Source organism: Podarcis muralis, chromosome 16 (genome assembly GCF_964188315.1).
Source record: "Podarcis muralis chromosome 16, rPodMur119.hap1.1, whole genome shotgun sequence".
Taxonomy (NCBI): Eukaryota; Metazoa; Chordata; class Lepidosauria; order Squamata; family Lacertidae; genus Podarcis; species Podarcis muralis.
Window position 1 is genome coordinate 269,381 of NC_135670.1, and position 21,534 is coordinate 290,914.

At 53.3% G+C, this 21,534-nt stretch overlaps 1 protein-coding gene across 1 annotated transcript in view; it reads right to left on the reverse strand.

The window, feature by feature from the left end:
- Positions 1 to 21,534, reverse strand: part of KIRREL1 (kirre like nephrin family adhesion molecule 1) — a 108,357-nt gene that overhangs the window by 23,886 nt on the left and 62,937 nt on the right. The window contains exon 2 of the mRNA XM_028711212.2: positions 5,209 to 5,358. Within this exon, the coding sequence (XP_028567045.2) occupies positions 5,209 to 5,358 (150 nt within the window). The remainder of the gene's footprint in view (positions 1 to 5,208; positions 5,359 to 21,534) is intronic.

Consider the following 21,534-nt stretch of genomic DNA (forward strand, 5'->3'; position numbering starts at 1 on the left):
TCATCTCGCTTTACTGGCCGAGGGAGCCGGCGTACAGCTTCCAGGTCATGTGGCCAGCAGGACTAAGCCGCTTCTGGCGAACCAGAGCAGCGCACGGAAACGCCGTTTACCTTCCTGCCGGACTGGTACCTATTGATCTACTTGCACTTTGACGTGCTTTTGAACTGCTAGGTTGGCAGGAGCAGGGACCGAGCAACGGGAGCTCACCCCGTCGCGGGGATTCGAACCGCTGACCTTCTGATCGGCAAGTCCTAGGTTCTGTGGTTTAACCCACAGCTCCACCCCCGTCCCTTCTGCCTGCTTCCCCCTCCCTTTATTTCTAATAAAGTTCCTTCATTTGACTGCCAAAGTACATGTGTCTGCCAACCTCGGGGTTCCTGAATCCCACTTGGCCTTCAGGCTACTGGGAACTGAAGATGGGTGTTGCAAGCGACCAGTGCACTCCTCTGCCAGAGGCAGGCTGCCTTTACGCTCAAGTAAAGGGACACAGGTGGCTCTGTGGGTTAAACCACAGAGCCTAGGACTTGCTGATCAGAAGGTCGGTGGTTCGAATCCCCGTGATGGGGTGAGCCCCCGTCGCTCAGTCCCTGCTCCTGCCCACCTAGCAGTTCGAAAGCACGTCAAAGTGCAAGTAGATAAATAGGTACCACTCCGGCGGGAAGGTAAACGGCGTTCCGTGCGCTGCTCTGGTTCGCCATGCTTAGTCCTGCTGACCACATGACCCGGAAGCTGTACGCCGGCTCCCTCGGCCAGTAAAGCGAGATGAGCGCCGCAACCCCGGAGTCGGCCACGACTGGACCTAATGGTCAGGGGTCCCTTTACCTTTACCTTTAAAGCACCACTGTGTGGCCGAGTGCTGGGGCCCTGGATCGGGGCCTTTCCAGAGCAACTGCTTGGGTGCGTCTCAGGCTCCCTCCCCTGTGGGGCTGAAGGAGAAACCGGGCGGAGAGGAAGACCTCCTGGCGACACCGCAGGGCTGTTGTGCTGCCGCTGAGCAGCAAAGGGAGAGGCGTTCTTCCTTAGTCACACAAGCCAGGAGGAGAGAAACTCTGGGCATGTGCCGAGTTCCTTCTTCGTCGTAGGAACAGCACTTGTGTGTCTGCATAGGCACCATTTTGCACAAGCTTCATGATGACCCTCCTCTCCCATCCCCAAATTTCGGGACTGGCCTGGCCCCCCCCCCCCAGATTTTCCTTTCGTGCCGTGCTTTGGAGTCACGGGTCCGGACAGTGGGTTATACAGATTTTTTGGTCCCACCTCTTTCTTCAAGGAAAACCCGTTGTTTACCGCTGAATCAGGACAAATGGCGATCTGCGGCAAACCCGATTGCTGTTTGCTTCGATTCAGCAAGCAGGTTCTCGGGGTGAACCATTTCTCCCCACTATAGGAGAGAGCCGCAGAATTTGGAACAGATCTGTGTGGCGTGGGGACCGCGGCTTGTATTCCCAAGGAGCCCGTTTTCTGCCCCTAGGAAGGCTGCGGACGTGCGCTTGAAGCCCCCTGCGCAATCTGCACCCGTGCAAGCTCTGCGAGGGCTGGGGAGGCAGCGCCAAGGGGGCTCCCTGCTCAGTCCACCTCGCCGCCCCCCCCTCCAGGAAGAGCAGGTGCCAAGGAAAAGAATGTCAACATATGCAAATGAGCTCAGCACGCATAATTTCCTCGTTAAAAGTGGCAGAGTGCAGCTTTCTCCTGGTGTACCACCGTAATAACCTCGGCGTCAGGTTTTAATTATTTTCATTTATTTGTTTTACTCCCAGGACGCTGGTCTGTGGAGGCGGGCGATGGCTTGGTCAGGGCGAATGGGGAAAAGGTCAGGCGGACGTCTGCAAAGTAACCGTCCGAGGAGTTAATTAACAAAGGCTGGAAAAAACAGAAGGGCATCCCGCTCTGGCCGGTGGAGTCCCAGGGGGGGCTGCCCCCTCCTGCCCCCCAGAAAGAGGACCAGCTGGAGCCCCCCCCCCCACTCCATCCCCACCGGCCACAAAAGGAGCCTGCATTCCCCTCTCCTGGCCAGAATGAAGAACAGAATGAAGATACCTTAGGATCCCTTTAGCTCAGCATTGTCTACACTGACTGGCAGCCGCTCTCCAGTCCTTCTCCACACAGGGCAGGGTTGAACTGTGGAACTCCCTGCCACTGGAGGGAGTTTACAAGAAGACTGGATAAATTCATGGGGGAGGAGAGGACTATCGAGGGCGATGAGCCAGGATGGCTTTGCTCTCCCTCCACGGCTGGAAGCAGCAATGCTGGAAGCAGCAAGAGAATGCTCTTTTGCTCAAATCCTGCTTGTGGGTTTCGTGTAATGGGCACCTGATTGGCCACTGTAAGAACAGGATCCTGGACTAGATGAGCTGCTGGCCTGATCTGGCAGGATCTTCTCATGTCCGTGGCAGAATCGGCTACAACGGTGCTCTGTGCGAGGCCAAAATTTGGTGCCCCCGCCAGCCCTTGAGCTGCCTTGCCAAAGGTGCCCAGCTTTGAGAAGGAGGTGCTGGGGCCCTGGCAGAGTCCTGGATCCCTGTGCCTCCTTCTTAAAGCTGGGAAAGTGCCAACTGGGCTTTGGGGCATAGCTGTCAACTTTTCCCTTTTCTTGCGAGGAATCCTATTCAGAATAAGGGAATTTCCCTTTAAAAAAGGGAAACATTGACAGCTATGCTTTGGGGAGGAGGCAGGAGGACTCCAGGACCCTCTTAGAGCCTCACTCCTTCTTCCCAAAGCCCAGCGCCTCTCTTACTGGGTGCCCCCTCAGCTCAGCGCCCAGTGCCCCACTCACACAGCCCTGAATCTGCCCTGCTGCCACCAGAAAGGGAAGACCGGCCTGCCTTGGAGTGGATGTCCTTGTAGCCCAGCCCTTTGCTAGGGACTCTAAGGGCTGATCTCCCTCCTCTGCCTTTTCCCTCCCCTCCCGTTTCCTCTTGTGATGTGTCTTTTTATTTCGCAAGCCTCCCTGCCCCACTTTCCCTGCCAGATTGCCTTACGCCCCATGCGCCCCCTTGACAGCTTCGATTGGAAGAACTGGCCCTGTTGCAGGGGCCACACAATCCCTGCAAGAACTCAATATTTCAGCATGGAAGCATCGGCACCCCGGAACCCCCTGCCTTTTGGCATTAGGCATGGTGCCCTTGTTGGCACCAGCTGAGAGCATTTTTGCTTAGGCAAGGCTATACCCGCTTGTGGATGCGAGTTTTGATCTGCCACTCTTTTAACTTTTTGAGCCTTCTTAAAATTTTTATCGATCATCTTGTGAAATGCAATAAAGTTGGGGGATCCATTTTGCAAGACGATTACTGTCCCAAAATTAAAGCTGGAGCGTTAAAAAAGAAAAAGAAATCAAGAATGAAATTGTAAAGAAGGGTGTGGGATGCCCATGCCCTCTCCCAGTAGGTGGCGCTGTTGGCACACTCATTGGGGGCAGCCAGAGCAGAGAGAGGAGACCAAGGGAGGCTTCTTGCAATCATAAAATTCCTATGCACAGAGGGAAGATGTGTCGCCACCCTCCTCCTGTGACAAACCTCTGCCCCAGGACTGGGAGGAGAGGAGCCACAGGGCGCGGTGGACACCTGCTCAGCATGCAGAAGGTCCCAGGCTCCACCGCTTGGCATCTCAATCTAGGGCTGGCCATGCCGCCTGCCTGACAATATTGAGCTGGCTGGCTCAAGTGCCCGACTCTGCCAAGGCAGATCCCTCTGCCCTGGCTTCAGAACAATGAGGACCACATAACACCAGTCCTGAGAGACCTACATTGGCTCCCAGTACGTTTCTGGGCACAATTCAAAGTGTTGGGGCTGACCTTGAAAGCCCTAAATGGCCTCGGTCCAGAATACCTGAAGGAGCGTCTCCACCCCCATCGTCCAGCCTAGACACTGAGGTCCAGCATCAAGGGCCTTCTAGCAGTTCCCTCATTGCGAGAAGTGAGGTTACAGGGAACTAGGCAGAGGGCCTTCTCAGTGGTGGCACCTGCCCTGTGGAACGCCCTCCCATCAGATGTCAAAGAGATAAACAACTATCTGATGTTTAGAAGACATCTGAAGGCAGCCCTGTTTAGGGAAGCTTTTAATGTTTAATGCTGTGTTGTGTTTTTAATATTCGATTGGGAGCCACCCAGAGTGGCTGGGGAAACCCAGCCAGATGGGCAGGGTACAAATAATAAATCATCATCATCATCATCATCATCATCATTATTGGTGTGGCTCCATGGCAGAATGTCTGCTTGGCGTAATAAAGGTCCCATTGCAAGCAGGGAGAGGTGCTGCCAGTCCATGTAGACCAGTGGTGTCCAAACTTTTTTTTTAACCTTTTTTTAGGATTGAAGTTGTTGAGGTTTTTTTAGGATTTTACCCACAGGGACCAACCAGCGGGCCGGACTTTGGACATGCCTGGTGTAGACAATATCAAGCCAGATGGATCTCACTGGCCTGCCTGGGCCCCGCGCACTTCCAGAGTTCAGATTTCCACATCGAGTCACATAAAGGGGGTGGGAGACGATGCTTCTTTAAATCCTCTGTTCTTACAAGGCCCTCTATTGGTAATTTTTGGGCAGAGGGTAATAGAAACGATCAACATGACTGTATGGAAGAATCTAAAGTTTGCAGAGGAAAAATATCCTTTTGAATTATATACCCAAGAAATGCTAACAAAGGGACAGTGCGAATGGACTCTCTTAGTCCAGCAAAAAGACAGGTATTGATGAATTGGGAAAATAAAAGCGACTGATTGAAAGGCGAAGATCATCTCTCTTCTAGCAAGTCAGGCCACGGGTCTCCCTAGCTCAGGATTGTCCGCACTGGCTGGCAGCCGCTCTCCCGGGTTTCAGGCAGGCGAGAGTCCCAGCCCTGCCTGGGGACGCTGCCAGTGGGGCTTGAGCCTGCAGCCTTCTGCATGCCAGGCATATGCTCTCCCCACTGAGCTGCAGCCATCCTCCATGTTACAGCCAGGAGCAGCCAGGCTGGGGGTGAAGAGACTGAAAGGGAAAGAGGGTGAGTGTTGCTTTGGGAAGCCAGCTGAAAGCACAACACTGGCAGCCAAGACCCCCCAAAAAGGCAATTTCGCAGCCCCAGAGAAGAAAAATTCAGGGTGCAAAGCAAAGCTCTTTCGCAGGACAAAAATAACAGTGCAGGCCACCCCCGGCACCACCACACACATAACGCAAAGGGTTGGGCTAGATGGCCCTTAGGAGTCCCTTCCGGCGGCCCAATTCTCTGGTTCTACCTTTGAGGCCTTGCCCCATCCCCAGGGCCAGGCCATCCTTCGTCCACTGCACGATCCCGGAATAGTTCAGCACCACGCAAGAGAGCACAATCCTCTGCCCGGCCACCACTGTCTGGTCCTCAGGCTCTTCGACAAAGCGGGTCTGCAGAACTGGAGAGAGAAAGAGGAGCAAGGGTTTGAGAACAGACCCCAAATTATGCCGTAGGAAGTCGTATCATTGCTGTTATTGTTCTATCAACATGCATCTGACTGCTTTAATTAAAGCATAATTATTATTAATCTGGTGGTGGTGTCATGGTTAGAGAGTTGGACTAGGACCTGGGGGAGAGCAGGGTTCAAGTCCCCCCTTGGGCAGCGAAGCCCTGGACCAGTCACTGCCTCTCAGCCCTGCCCTACCTCACAGGGTGGTTGTAGTAGGGGTTAAAAGAGATGGGGAAGAACCACGTCTGTCACCTGGAGCTCCTGTGAGTAGAAAAGATGAGGCAGGAGGGCAACCAATAAATAAACGTAAGAAATGACTTGACAGCATCTTTTCTGCCTTTGCTGGAGGAGCAGTAGGGGTACTTGGGCAACATAAAAGTGCACTGAAGCACCTTGTGTGTGTTTTTTCCTGTAATCGCCACCAGGCGGCGCTATCTCTTAAGTGTGCTATTAACAAAGTGGCGTAAGGGCATTGAGGCATTGCAGACAGGGAAGCACCAGGCAGCCAAACACTTTGGTTTTTTACTCCTTCACACTTTCCTGTTCTGCTTCCACCACCAGAAGACGCAGGCGCTAATGGGGACCCGACACCAGCAGAAGTCGATGCATGCACAGGCGCTGCCCCCCTCACCTCCCTGGGCCTGACAGCACCCACGTCGCCCACTCTCTCTCCGTCAGCTTGTGGGTGCAAAGTGCAGCTCGCTCCCCCCGTCTCCCTCCCTCTCTGCCCGGGAGGAGAGAGAGAGATCAGGTCGATAGCGGTAGATTTTTCCCTTTCTTTTTATCTAGAGCAGCCGCGGCCGTCACATGGCACCCAAATGAACCGCCAGCCCTGGGGTTACAGGGAGATTGATCGGCAGCGGGGGGCAGGCCCCCCTCCCCAACGCCAGCCTCTCTGTGAGGGCTCCGGGGGGAGAGAACCGGCTGCATTGCCCACCGACTTCAAACGAAGTCACAAAAAGGAAAAAGAAACGGGAGCAGGCAGATTCTTGGAGAGAGGAGAGGAGAGGAGCAGTTTTTCTCCCCAGCCCAGGCTGGCAGCCTGCACTCGGAAGTTTGGAGAGTTGATTTGGAATCGATGCAATAAATTCAGCCCCAAAGCCACCATCCCGCCCAACATGAAACTAGCGACCCACACTTGTTTGTTTTTAATCCCTCTTTCCCCACCCAGGTCTGGCCCAGCTGCTGAGGCTCTCCTCTGCAGATCACCTGCTTGGCATGCAGAAGGTCCCCAGATCAACCAGCCAAAAGCATCTCTAGGTCGGGCTGGGAAATCTGCCCCCTCCCCATGCCTGAAATCCTGGAGAGCCATTGCTGCCAGTCAGTGCAGGCAAGACTGATCTCATGGGAGCAATTCAGTAGATGGCAGCTTCTCAACCTGCTGTTTGGGAAGAAGGTCTGTAGCTTAGTGGGGGGAGGAGGAGGAGGAGGAGGAAGAAGAAGAAGAAGAAGGAGAAGAAGGAGAAGAAGAAGAAGAAGAAGAAGAAGAAGAAGAAGAAGAAGAAGAAGAAGAAGAAGAAGAAGAAGAAGTATACTCTGCCCATCTGGGCAGCTCAATCCCCAGGCCGAATCACAAGGCAGGGCTGGGGATAATGTTCCTGTCTTGACCATGTTCCTCTTTAATTCCGCATAACAACTGAGTGGGGGACTTGAACCCTGGTCTCTCCCAGCGCCCAGCCTGACACTCTCTCCAGGACACCACCCTGGCTCTCAAACAACGAATCCATCCACCCTGCACTCTCCCAGCCCAGAGGGTGGTTTTTTTAAGCAAGTCCTTGTATCAAAAATAATTTGCAGTGGGTTTTAAAAAACCCCAAACCACCAACATGTTGCCCAATTCATTGGAGATGCTTTTTGAGTTGATTAAGTTTTTTTATATAAAAAAATCAATTAATCTAGTCAGTTAAACTCGATTAGAGGCTACAGCACCAGCGAATGCAGACAAGTCTTCAGAAAGGGATAAAGGATCACAGGGAGACCGAGGGGGAAATGAGGACAGGCTGGGAGACCGTAGGACCGTGAGAAGAGCCTGCTGGATCAGGCCAAAGGGGGCCCATCTAGTCCAGCGTCCTCCAACCACAAACAGGATCCGAGCACAAGAGCAACTCTCCCCTCTTGCGTCTTCCAGCAACTGGCAATCGGAAGCATGGCCGTCTCCTGCTGCGAAGGGCAGAGGGCAGCCTTGGTGGCTAAGATCCTGGCTGCTGGATCCAGCCAAAGGGGGCCCATCTAGGCCGGCATCCTGTTCTCACAGTGGCCAAGAATTTCTTGTGGGAAACCAGAAAGCAGCGTCTCTACCTCCCTCCCTCTCTCTCTCTCTGGCCTGGTGTTATGTAAAGGGGGAATGAGGAGGAGGAGCAGACAAAGATTCCCCTGTCATGCAAATGTCCTTGGTGATAAAACAGCCCAGGAACTTTCCTTCTACTTTGCCTCTCAAGCTCCTCAAGGCCCAGGGAGGGCGAAGGGGGTGGGGTGTTGTCCTCTCAGCTGAAGGCAGAGAGCAATTTTTTTTTAAAATAAAGCAGGCAGTGCGGTGCAGTGGTTAGTGTCAGGTTAGGACCAGGGCTCAAAACCTCCCACTCGGTTTGCCAAGTCAAAAAACGACCAGCTATCACAAACCCGGCAGCGAGACCAGCCAGGGATGCCGTTTCAAGGGCTAGAGCGGCAAGGTTTCCCAGCGAGTAACAGGCGAGTGAGAGGCGAAGTTGATAAAATTCTATGTTGCCTGGAGGAAGCAGGCGGAGGAAAGTTGTCTTCCCCTCTCATGACGCTCAAACTGGTGGGCACCCAGCGAAGATGATTCAGGAGAGATACAAGAAAGTCCTTCTTCACACAGCACATAAACTATGGACGTTGGCTCCGTGGGTTAGAGCTGGTGCTGATAACACCAGGGGGGTTGCAGGTTCCTATGGGACGGCTGCATATTCCTGCGTTGCAGGGGTTGGACTAGATGATCCTCAGGGTCCCTTCCAGCTCTACGGTTCTGTGAACTCTCTTCTGCTGGAGGCAGCAATGGCCACCAACCTGGAGGGCTTTAAGAGGAGGAGGAGGAGAGGGTTGCCCATGGCTAGGATGGCTCTGCAATGGCTCCACAGTGAGAGGCAGCCATGCTTCTGGATAGCAGTTGCTGGAAATGGCCGGAGGGGAGAGTTGCTCTTGTGTTCGAATCCTGATTGTGGGCTTTCCAAAAAAGGCATCTGGTCGGCCACTGTGAGAACAGGAGGCTGGACTGGATGGGTCCACTTTGGCCTAATCCAGCAGGCTGTTCTTATGTTCATTCTGTGTTTTATATATATATATATATAATATTTATTAAGTTTCCATTTTATACTATTAAAATACATTCATATTTTTCCATATTATTTGTTCAAATAAACTGTTGACCTCCCTCCCTCCCATCTCATGGTTACCTAAATTCTTTTTTTATATCATAGCATTTGTACTTCTTCCTCTTTTCATTATGTCCCTTCATTCATCAAATGTTTTAACCAATATGTAAAAAGGTCTACAGTGGACGCTCAGGTTGCGAACGTGATCCGTGCGGGAGGCACATTCGCAAACTGCAGCACCGCTTCTGCGCACGTGCAGGTCATGATTCAGTGCTTCTGCGCAAAGCGCAATTTAGCACTTCTGCGCATGCACCGAAACCCGGAAGTAACCTGTTCCGGTACTTCCAGGTTTGGCGCGGTGCGCAACCAGAAACGCGCAACCTGAAGCGTCTGTAACCCGAGGTGTGACTGTATATCGTCATCATTACAAGTCTTCTTCATTAAGTCCTGCCAGGGTTGTTAATTGCTTGCAATTGTCCTTCAAGTATTCTATAAATTTACTCCAGTCTTTTGGGAACGTTTGATCACACTGGTTTCGGAGTTCTCATGTTCACTCTGGGATGCATATTCCAGAGTTAGAACAGCTAACTTCTCCAGGCACCGCCACCCACAGCCCAGTTGTCCTTGGGGGAATAATAATAATAATAATAATAATTTATATCCTGCCCTCCCCAGCCAGGGCTGGGCTCAGGGCGGCTAACAATGAAGGAACTCCCTCCTTCTTCCTCTGAGCTTTGCTGGGTTTTTGGAGTTATGCAGCTGGGCAATCTCTGCCCCGCAGGGAGGTCCTCCTTTGAGGCTGGAGGGGGCCCCCACCCCAAAGACCTCTCCTTCCCCCTTCCCACCGCTCCGCCTCCTTAGTCTCACCCTAGTTTCCCACCAGCGACTCGCAGGTTGGGAGGAGCCTTCCAAACCATACGGGGAATTCAATAGGATTTCACACAAACTTTATGGAGTCCTTTGATCTTGTGTGTGTGTGTGCAAGTGTGTCTCCCCCAACTCCACTTGGACAGACCCTTCAGTGACATTGGGGGAAGGGGGGAGGCAGGCCTGCCAGGAACAGAAAGGAGAGAGAAAACAGAAAGAAAGAAAGAAAGAAAGAGGTGAAGGAGCTCAGAGGGAGGAAGGTGACAGGAGCAGGGGAGATCAAAGTGACGCCAGGCGCTTCAAGAGAGCAGGTGGGGAGGCTGCAAGGAGGGGGGAAGATCAGAGCAGAGAGGGAGGAAGAGCGAGGAGAGGAGATCACAGGAGGAGCAGATCCTTGGCTAGGAAGCAGCGAACTGTCTACTCAGAGTAGACCAAGTGAAATTAATGGACCTTTAACGGGGCTTCTTAGAAGTGAATGTGTCACCACCGTTTTGGCCGTTCTCTGGGCCAGTCCCAATGGCCTTCTGTCACACGCTGTAGAGTTGGCCGAATACATTATGCCAGTCGCTGGACCCAACAGGAAGCGAGAGGACTCTGGTGCCCAGATCCTGATTGCAGGTTTTCCAAGGCAGAATGCCACCTTGCCCTGTCCTGCCACCTGCAGCACCATGCCTGCTTCTCCACCTGCCCTTCTGCCTCCGCTGAAGTGGCACCAGCACCCATTTCAGGCCAGATCTTGCAGGATTTGGGGCATGATTCTGGCTGATCGGGGCCATCTTTACCCAGGGGTGCAAGGGGTGCAGGGCACCTGGGCGCTGAATCCTGGGGGGCACCGGGCACCTGCCGCTGAAGCCGCCTAAGCTCTTAACTATCTACCTGTTATGAAATAATAAATAATTTTGATCAAGCTAGAAAAACAAATACACATATACCTAGGTATTACCGAAATGTATACCTAAAGGTAAAGGTAAAGGTACCCCTGCCCGTACGGGCCAGTCGTGTCCGACTCTAGGGTTGTGCGCTCATCTCACTCAAGAGGCCGGGGGCCAGCGCTGTCCGAAGACACTTCCGGGTCACGTGGCCAGCGTGACATCGCTGCTCTGGCGAGCCAGAGCCGCACACGGAAACGCCGTTTACCTTCCCGCTGGTAAGCGGTCCCTATTTATCTACTTGCACCCAGAGGTGCTTTCGAACTGCTAGGTTGGCAGGCGCTGGGACCGAGCAACGGGAGCGCACCCCGCCGCGGGGATTCGAACCGCCGACCTTTCGATCGGCAAGCCCTAGGCGCTGAGGCTTTTACCCACAGCGCCACCCGCGTCCCGAAATGTATACCGAATGTATACCTACTGTTTCACTAAAGGACTTCTGACTTTGTGTGCTCATTTACCAAAGATGTGCCACGCTAGCGGTGGCACTTGGCACACACAATGGCAGTGCTTGACTCAACAGCGGTGCTTGTCATTATCAATATTAACTCTTAAGGTAAAGGGACCCCTGACCATTAGGTCCAGTCGTGGCTGACTCTGGGGTTGTGGCGCTCATCTCGCTTTACTGGCCGAGGGAGACAGTGTACAGCTTCCGGGTCATGTGGCCAGCAGGACTAAGCCGCTTCTGGTGAACCAGAGCAGCACACAGAAACGCCGTTTACCTTCCCGCTGGAGTGGTACCTATTGATCTACTTGCACTTTGACATGCTTTCGAACTGCTAGGTTGGCAGGAGCAGGGACTGAGCAATGGGAGCTCACCCCGTCGCGGGGATTCAAACTGCCGACCTTCTGATTGGCAAGTCCTAGGCTCTGTGGTTTAACCCACAGCGCCACCCGCATCCCAAAATTAACTCTTACATCATAATAAAAGCTACCAATTTTGGGGCTAAACTAAGTTTGAGGGTGCTGGGCGGATCTTTGCTCTCCGACGGCGCATATGCTAAGGACAGTGCTGTGGCCGATACTGTGCCAGCTCATGTGGTGGAGGTGGCAGGGCAGGCAGGGTGCCCACGTGCCTGCCACTTTGGAGACACTGGTCAGCCACTGCGCAAAGAGGGTGCTGGACCAGATGGGCTGCCTTTGCCCAGGCTCTTCCTCTGTCCTAATGGAACCTCCAGGTGCAGAGGCTGTCTATCTGTCTATCTGGTATTTGGCCCCTGTGTGAAGAAGAGGCCAGACTGGATGAGCTGCCATTGGCTTGATCTAGTGCCCAGGCTCTTCTTAGGTTCGGATGTGGACAGGGAAAACGGGGTTCTTTCCAGTCCCCCATTTTTGAGTCTTCATTTCCATTCAGGCTCCTTTCGAGAAATGTTGCAGAATGTGTTTGTGTGTGTGTGTGTGTGTGTGTGTGTGTGTACAGTACGCAAGTGTGTATTGAGAGGGAGAGGAGCCATTGTTGGTTTGCCGTAATTACACCTCGTACCAATGACATTTCAAGCAGATTAAAATGATAAACCGCACTGTAATCATAGCTAAAGAGCAGGCAGGAATAAGGTTTGCGAGGAGAGGGAGGCAGAGAGAATAGCCATTTATTCCTCCCTTCCCTCTCCGGGCCTTAATAATGCATACGCACCCAACGGAAAAATTGTCAGATGAAAAGATGTGCGGGCTTCTTCATCTGCTCAGCTCAGAGAGAGTAAGAGGTACCAGGTACCTTTTTCAAAAGGTGCTTGCCAGAGGGCACCCCCCCCCGCACGTCTCCTGCTGCCGACAAACCTCCAAACGTATAAAATAAAACAAGAATACCAAAAAGGCACATTTCCTTCCAGCGTGGAAAGCGCACGTTCAACTGCTCCAACACTGTTAATTCTCCAGAATTTCCAAACTCTGCAGAAGAAGGATATCAGCCTTTCCAAGCTGGTACCCGGAACAGCAGGGCGGCAATCAAGATTCAGCCCATTGGAAGAGGCAGGCGGGGAGCAGCCGCCATTTTTAATGGGGCGAAAACGCAGGGCCTTCGGCAGGCGGAAATGAACAGGTGAAGCATGTCCCCGGAATGGGAGCGCAATGAGGAGGAAAACTCCTGTTAATATCTGGCGGCGAAAGATATGGAGCGTGTTTGTGTGTGTATTAGGTACATTGCCATCGCTCTCTCGCTCTCGCTCTCTCAGCGCGCACACCTCCTGCCTGCCAGCGGAAGGAACATGCGGGAAGAAAACGAGCATGAGGAGGACCTCACAGACCCAGCAGATGTTGCTGGACTCCCCACTCCAGCCGGGGGGGCGGGTGCTGCAAGCCCTGAAAAGGCCCAAGGCTCACCACCCCCTGGTTCCAGGAGACACGCTGGTCTGTAGGCATCGAATGCTGCTCACCGGCGAGGCTTTAAAAGCAGAAATGGAGGAACGGCGCCAGATAGCTGGATCACAACTCCCAGCAGCTCCAGGTGTGATGATGGGAGATGGGGTCCAACAGCTTCTGAAGGCTTCTGGTCCCCCCTTGCAAGCATCAGAAAAGCCTCATTGGGTCAGAAACATCGGCATAGCCAGGATTTTTGTTGGAGGGCAGAACCTCAGTTAGCCATGTATTTTCATTGATATTTTTTTGGGGGGGGCCAGCTGCCCCTCCCTGCCTACACCCATGGCCAGACACACAGAAGGTGGCTCCTTCAGCACTTACTCACAGATCTTATTTTCCACCCCCTTCACCATCCTGCAATGCTCCACTCTGTGAAGGTCCCTTTAGAACTGGACACAGGAATGTGTCGGCACAGAATAGAACGATTGTCCTGACCTGCCTTGCAGGGCTATTGAGAAAGGCAGGAGATTTCTTTAAAAAACTGCGCCGGACCCTGCAAAAGTGCCAAGAGGGAGTGTGCGCGATGCCAGGCCTCCTCTCCCGTCGCCCACCCTGCTTCTTGCACACACACACAGGTAAAAAAACACTCCTGGTTTTCCAACAACCCACAAATCAGGCTCCCTCTGCAAACAGAACAGTTATATACATGATGAGTAACACACTGCAGAGGGAGTTCATTTAGCCCTGTTGTCGCTTCTTCCCAGATAAGAGAAAACACCGCAGCCGTATCGATTATCGAGCCAAAGAAGAAAATAATGGCTAAGGCAGATCGCAAGAAATCATTTATGTACAAAGACTCCGATTCTCGCTCCAGAAACTCGGAGCTTAGAGACTCACATGGGAGCAGGGAGAGAAGAGAGCCAGCAACTGGGCAGCCTCTGGGCCAAAATCTGACTGAAGTCATGCAGTCAGCTGACCTACCAACTGTGGGGGAAGAACACTCTCATCTAAGACCTCCCGACATTTCATATTGGGAAGGGCCGAAAGTGTGAGAGTGCATCTGCTTTGCATCTAGAAGGTTTCAATGGCGTCTTCAGGCAGAGCTGGGGATAGGATCCTGTCTGCAGTGTCAGAATACCCCTGCTGATCCCCAGTGCCCAAGGGTGTGTATAAGGCTTCTTGCCACGTTCCTGTCTAAATGACTGCTCTTCTCAGAACCATGAGGACTAGAACCTGACTTGAGAAAGGCCTTGGCCAGCGTGGGGCTTTCTAGATGTGGCTGGACTGCAGCAGCTGTCTCTGCAAAGCTGTCGTCTTACGCCAAAAGTGCAACTCTTCCCCTGGCCTTTATATGGGCTCACCCTGCTCTTCCGCTGGAAAACGTACTTTAAGACCATGTCAAGAAAAAAACGCACATGGAATAAGTGAAGTTAACTCTTTATTAGAGGAAACTCGGTCTGCTCAACAGCGCCAGGTCTAATGGGCTCAGCAACTCTTCTCGGAAGGTCTTGCCCTTGTGAGGCAGTCGGGGAGGCAGAAGGTCCTCTCCTTCCCTTGGCTGCTGCCTCAGTCACCTGCACCCTGGTCCCAATCTGAGACGCCTTGCAGGGGCTGCCTGTGCTCCTCCCTCTTCATACCTCCTCTGGTCCTGGGAGACCAGCAGGGAGGGCAGCTAGTGACAGCAGACGCCCGGCCTCCTCCCCAGAAGGACTCCCCTCTGCCTCTTGGCCCTCCTCCTCCTGATTCTGAACTTCTCTCTGCCACAGACTCTCCCCGCTCACTAAACCGGGCCCCCCCTTCAGCTTCTGACACCGCCTTCTCCCTCGGGCTCTGAGCCTTCTTCCCTTGGGGGCTAGTGCCCCACACCATTCCTCTGCATCCAACCAGTCCACGGTGCTACCCTTGCTGTAGATAAGTGCGCAGAGCCCCTGCTTGGCATGCAGAAGGTCCAATCCTGGACACCTCCAGGCAGGGCTAGGAAAACACTTCTTCCCAAAGCCCAGGAGAGCTGGTGCTGGTAGACAATACAGCCTAGGACCCTCGTACCTACGGGACCGCCTCTCCCGGTCTGCCCCACGGAGGACCTTAAGGTCCATAAAGAGCAACACCCTAGAGGTCCCGGGCGCTAAGGAAGTCAGATTAGCCTCAACCAGAGCCAGGGCCTTTTCAGTGATGGCCCCGGCCTGGTGGGACGCTCTGTCTCCTGAGACCAGGGCCCTGCGGGATCTGATTTCTTTCCGCAGGGCCTGTAAGACAGAGTTGTTCCGCCTGGCCTGTGGCTTGGAGCCAATTTGATTCCCTCCCTCTCTTTCTTTTTCCTTCCTCCTCCTGTGACGAGGCTGCGTTTTAATGTTTTAATGTTGTATTTTAATCTTGTTTTTTAAGTTGCATTTCAATCAACTTGTTTTTTATTGGTTGTTAGCTGCCCTGAGCCCGGTCTTGGCTAGGGAGGACGGGGTATAAATAAATATTATTATTATTATTATTATTATTATTATTATTATTATTATTATTATTATTATTAATACTGAGCTAGACAGACCCTCCTTTGGTGCTAAACTGGGTTCCCTCCTACCTCCTGCTAGTCGGCGTCACCAAGAGGCCCAAAGGACCAAAAGACCCATCTTTGGAAGACAAGTTATCCCGAATGGATGCGAATGCTATGCAGATGGGATTCTGGGTCGGGTCAGCCCCTGCCACAGTGGCCCCCTTTTGAAGGTTACTGGAAACAGCCTGGTGCCTCGCCCAGGGCACCTCGCGGCTGTGCAAGCGCCACCGGGCCGCGGCAGCTGTGCTACCGTGACAGGCCACGCCGCGCGATCCGCAGGGAAGCCCTGGCGCGGCGCAAGACATTTCGAAGTAGGCTGAACAAAGCCTCAGAGGCCAGCAAAGAGGAGGAGGAGGGGGGGGGCTGGGAACGCTCCATCTTCCCCAAAGGGCGAAGGGAGGGAGGGAGGGAGACACACGAAGACCTAATGAAGGGGCTGCTCCATTCTCAGCCCCAAGGGACTGGGGTGGACGGGAAGATGCGCGGCGTCGGCTCTCCGCAGCAGACCAGCCCAACCCAAAGCCCTTCCACTTGCTCACCACTGGGAACACTCAGGAACACCAGGAAGCTGCCAGATACAGAGGCAGACCATTGGCCCATCAGATTCAGTGCTGTCTGCACTGACTGGCAGCAGCGCCCCAGGATTTCAGGCAGGAGTCTCTCCCCACCCTACCTGGAGATGCCAGCAGGAACTGAACCCAGGACCTTCCGCCTGCAAGGCAGGTGCTCCACTACACGACTCCCCAAAGCCTTGCACACTTTTAGGGATCCTGCAACTCTGCAGAGATGTACCATATTTTTCGCTCTATAAGACGCACCAGACCACAAGACGCACCTAGTTTTTGGAGGAGGAAAACAAGAAAAAAAATATTCTGAATCTCAGAAGCCAGAACAGCAAGAGGATTTGCTGCGCAGCAAAAGCAGCAATCCCTCTTGCTGTTCTGGCTTCTGGGATAGCGGCGCAGCCTGCATTCGCTCCATAAGACGCACACACATTTCCCCTTACTTTTTAGGAGGGAAAAAGTGAGTCTTATAGAGCAAAAAATATTTTACATGAGAGAGGCATAGGAATAACAGGCGCTTTCCGGGCGGCGGCATTTAAAAGCACCAAAAAGTGTCATTTTATGTTTTAAAAGTTCGTTGTTTACGTAAAACATACATGCAAAGGGTGGCACCTGACAAAGTCCTTCTTAAAGAGCAGACCCATTGAAATTCAAGGATCTAAGATTATTATTGATTGATTAAATACCTGCCCTTCACCTTAAGGTCCCAGGGCAGTTCACAACATGAAAGCACCATACTGTATTAGAAACAATCTTAAACAACTTACAGCCGTTAAGAGGAGATGCGTAGATTACTTTTTCAAAAAGTTTGCAGTCTCTGCTCTGAGCAGGACATTGGCTGCAACCTCAAAATGCGGACTGCTCAAAGAATGACTTTTAATGCGATCTTTCCAAAGACAGAATCCACACGAACAGAAAAGGACCTATCGCTGCAAGACTGAAATGGCTCAGAATCCATTTCTACAAGCCCCTCCCCCTCACAGTCCCAAGGGTCCGCCCATCTCTACAAGCCCCTCCCCCTCACAGTCCCAAGGGTGGGCAGGGCTTATGCTAGTCTATCTATCCTCCTATATGAATAGAAAAGGAAGGCTGTCATCACGCAGCGCCCCATGGGAGGCTCTGCATCCCCATCCTGGAGCTGAATGAAGTCATAGTGCAGCCGTCACCCACCCCCCACGCTGCTGGGGAACCCCAACCCTCTCCCCTCTTCCTGCCCCTGCGACTCAAGAGGAAGCCAGAGCGATGTCAGCGCCAGGAAGCAGCACCTTTGGGGGAGAGAGGGAGTCCTCTGTTTTGGCAGAGGCTGCGGAACAGCCGGCTGGCTGGCTGGCTGTGTCGCGATGGCGGCAGCGTCCGAGTGTGTTAAAAGTGTTTCCTTGTCGCTGAGCGGAGCCATTATGTTAAGGGAGCGAGGGGTGGCAGGGGGGAGGGAAGAGGGGGGCCCCTGCTCCTTCCAGAAAAGTGTGTCTGCTTAAAAGGCATGCTGTGTTTGGCCTCACCTCAGCCCAGCGCCGAACGTCGCAAAGTGGCAGCGAGTTAAATTATTCAAGCCTTCTGTGCCAGACTCGCTCTGCCAGCCCTTTCTGTGCCCCCCCTTTCAGAGCAGGGTTGGGCTTCTGAGGGCAAATGGAGCCCCCCCCCCCCCCGCATGCAGCACGCTTTGTGCGTCAAGGAGAAACTCAGGCCTTGGCAATGGACAGCCCAACATACACACACACACACAAGCAAACCTGACTTTCCAGTCATAAGGACTACAAAGTGGGGGTCAGTGGGTGAAATGAGAACTAAGGTTCCCAAGATGCCGATTTCTGGACTTTGGTGAAGTCCCAGGCTACAAGGAGACCTCTGCTGGTCTGCCTTCCCAAGAGTGACCCTTGTTGAGAAGTTTGGAGGGGGGAATTGCCTCCTCTGTCTCATGTGACTCCTGCGTTGGAGGGGGTTGGACTAGATGACCCCTGGGGTCCCTTCCAACTCTGATTCCATGAATCATCCTACTGGAAACAGGGTTTACCCAGCAGAAGTGGTAGGCGGCAGTTTTCAGGAGAGGCAAGCAGGAAAAGCCCCATTCTCCACAAGTGTTGGTGGGACTCATTGCCACTGGCGTCGAAGCCTGGGCCAGATTCATGGAGCCTCCTGGCTCTAAGGCAGTCTACCTTGGGGCAGCATTTGCTGGGGAGCAACACCAGGAGAGTCGCTGCTGTCGCGTCAGGTCGGCTGCTGCAAGAACACGATCCTGGAGTGAGATGGGTCCCTCCTCTGGTCCGATCGATTGGCAGGGCCAAGGGAGTTTTATTGTTGCAGCTGAGTGAGGAAATTCCCCTTCCACGCAGTGAGAAAACCAATTTGCGGAGTTCGCTCTTGAAATCCTCAGTCAGAGACAGAACACTAGGTTGGCAAGAAACTCCTTATCTGCAGGCCTCTCTCTATGGCTGTGGGAAAACATTCCTCCTGCCGGGCTCCTCAAATAAAACCAAGACTTCTTGGGCCTCTGTGCATTCCTTCCTTCCTTCCTTCCTTCCTTCCTTCCCTCTCTTTCTCAGAGCTCCAAAGATCCACCTTCTGGGGCTAGCAGTCCCTGCCATATGCCCAGCCGCGTTGGGCCAGGGCCTCCTCCTCGCCCGCCCCCTTGCCCACGAGTGCGAGGGGAGGCTGAGCGAGAGAGGGGGGAGCCGAGCAGAGAGGGGTGCTGGGGGGGGGGAGAGCACCCATCACTCCCCCTTGGCCAAAAGACCAGGAAGAGAGTGAGGAGCGAGAGAGAGAGAGAGAGTGCCCATCTGGGTGGGTGGAGGGTGGTGAGGAAAGGGAGAGATGGCGAGGGGGGGGGCGCCCACTGGAGGCCTTGTCTCCCTCTATTTATCAAATGAAGGTCTGATTAAACCCCGGGGCTCCCGGTTCCTCTCTCCCTCTCTCTCTTCTCGCTATTAAACTCAGGATTCAAAAAAAAGCCTTTTATTCACACAGACAGCTTTCAGATGGAACTAAATCTCCCTGCGCTAGACTCCCTCCCTGACTCTCTCTCCCTGCTTTTAAATTTAAGCCTTTTCCCGCAAGCCGTTCGCTGCTCCCCGATGGATGTGTGGGTGGGTGTGGTGGACGGGGGGGCAGGGGGGCGGACTCGGCTCTGAATAAAAATACTAATATCCCACTAAGTTATACTCTTTGGAATGAACGGGCCCGAGTCAGTGGCTCGGCTCTGCACAGAAGAAACTTAGGGAACAACTTAATACCTTCAAACCAGGGGCAGCGGTGGTGTAGTGGTTAGAGCGCTGGGCTAGAACCTGAGAGAGACCAGGGTGCGAATCTTCCCACTGGGCATGGGGCTCAGTCACTGCCTCTCAGGGCTGTTGTGGGGATTAAACGAGGAGGGGGAAGAAGCACATACGCCACCTTGGGCTCCTCAGAGAAAAGGAAATAAATAAAGGAACGAAGGGGGGAGAAGGAATGAGAATTGCCCCACATCCCACTCCCAGCTGCAGTGACCAGCCAGGAAAGAGAATTGCCCCACATCTCTCCCTGTGCTAACAGGAAAGGATTACCCCGTGTCCCCCTCACCACTTCAATGCCAAGGGGGACGGAGAATTGCCCCGTGTCCCTCTCCCCACTGCACTGGCAAGCAGAAAGGAAAACTGCCCTGCAGTAAGAGGAAAGAATTGCCCCACGACCCCTTCACCACTTCAGTGCCAAAGTGGAACAGAGAATTGCCCCGTGTCCCTCTCCCCACTGCACTGACAAGCAGAAAGGAAAACTGCCCTGTATTTCTGCTGTGTTATGAGTAATCGGAAAGAATTGCCCCACGTCTCCCGCTGCCTCCCACCCCTGGCAGCTGGGGACCCAGCGTTTTGACCCTAGACGTGCCCCCCCTTTTCCTCCCAGCCCCCCCCATCACAAACAGGAACAGGGATTGGGGCGGGGCACTGCCAGCGGCAAGGCAGCCGGCCGGCCTTTGAAACCCTATTAAGATTCTGCAGCTTCCTTGCTCCTCTCGTTCTCTCTTCTCCGCCAGCTCTGCGCTCTCGCCATCCCTCCTCCTCCGATGTCCCATCCCTCTCTCTCTCTCTCTCTCTCCCTCCATCCTCCTCTCGCTTCTTATCTCTCTCCATTCTTCCTCTGCCTCTGTCAGCAGCAAACACTATTTCTCCGGCAGGGAGATGTGGAGGAGGGTGAACAGAGGGGAAGAAGAAGAAGAATATTCACTTTGCTCAAAGACAACCAAGGAGGTTTTGTGGGGGGGCAGAGAGAATAAAATGCCTGCGCTTCGTAAGAGGCTATTAATGAATTTAAATGTGGTTTAACAGAGTGGGGGTGGGGTAGGCTGGGTCTCTCTCCTCCCCCCCCCCCACAGTTTTTGAGATATACCAGCCTTGCTGCAGAAGAGTCCAGAAGCTCTCCAGAGTCTTGCCATTTCCAAATTGCCACTCTCTGGAGGCTGCTAAGTGTTCAGGGCCATTGTTCAGCCGAAGAACACCTGCTTGGAATGCAGAACGCCCAGGTAGGGTTCAGAAAGCCTGCCGGCCTGAGACCCCGGGAGGGGTCAGCGCTGCGTGAGGCGGACTGAGATGAGAAGGCAGCTTCCGGCAGTCCTATTTAAATCAGAATCATGAGGACTAGAACCTTACTTTAAGCTTTGAGAGGAAAAGCCGCGTGGCTCTGTCGGTCGAGCACCTCCTTTGCATGCAGACTCAATCTCCAGGCAGGTCTGAGAAAGCCCCCAGGTCAGACACTCTGCACAGCTGCTGCCGGCCAGGGTCCGTAACACTGAGTGAGGTGCCCCAATGGCCCTATTCAGTAGAAGACGCTGGGCGTGGTGGACATAGGAAGCCGCCTTCCGCTAACATCGGTTCTGGACTCGGATCCATGAGGACTAGCGTCTTGTTTTATTGTTTAGGGGAATGGACACAGCTGCTCAGTGGTGGAGCCCCTGCTTTGCACACAGAAGGCCCCAATCCCCAGGTAGGGATGGGAGAAGCTCCTTGCCTGAAAGCCTGGAGAGCTGCCAGTCAATGCAAGAAAATCTGGACTAGCTGGGCTCAGCGGAAGGCAACTTCCTGTGTTGCTGTGAACCTGCCACTGCCACACACACACCCCAAATCCGCGAGGCCCTTTACACCTTCCTGCTTGGTTGTGACAGCTTCAAAAACACGCCCTGAGCCCTGGAGCGCTGCGTGGACTCAGACACAAAATAGAAGAAGAGGGAGAAGAAACTCTTCCTTGGGGCTATGAAGAGCACCCAGCCTCTCAAAGGAAGCATCGCAGGCTGCCGAAAGCAGCTCAGGTTTTTAAAAGAATAGGTGGGGGAGCAGGCATTTTGCAAAGGCTGAAAATAATACCCAAAGGAGGCCAGAGGGCAAGGCAGAGCTGGAAGCCCGTGGGAAGGCAGGGCGTAGGACTGTGGAGTTGGAAGGGACCCCTAAGGGTCATCTAGACCAACCCCTGCAATGCAGCTCACAAATATACCCACAAGCAGCTAAGGACCAACATTTAGAACAGGAAATACAAATAGATCAGTTCTTATACACATAATGTCCAAATAGAAGCTTTTGTGTTCCACGTATGTACAAATGAATCCGTTTTTTAAAACGTAATCTCCAAAGAAAAGC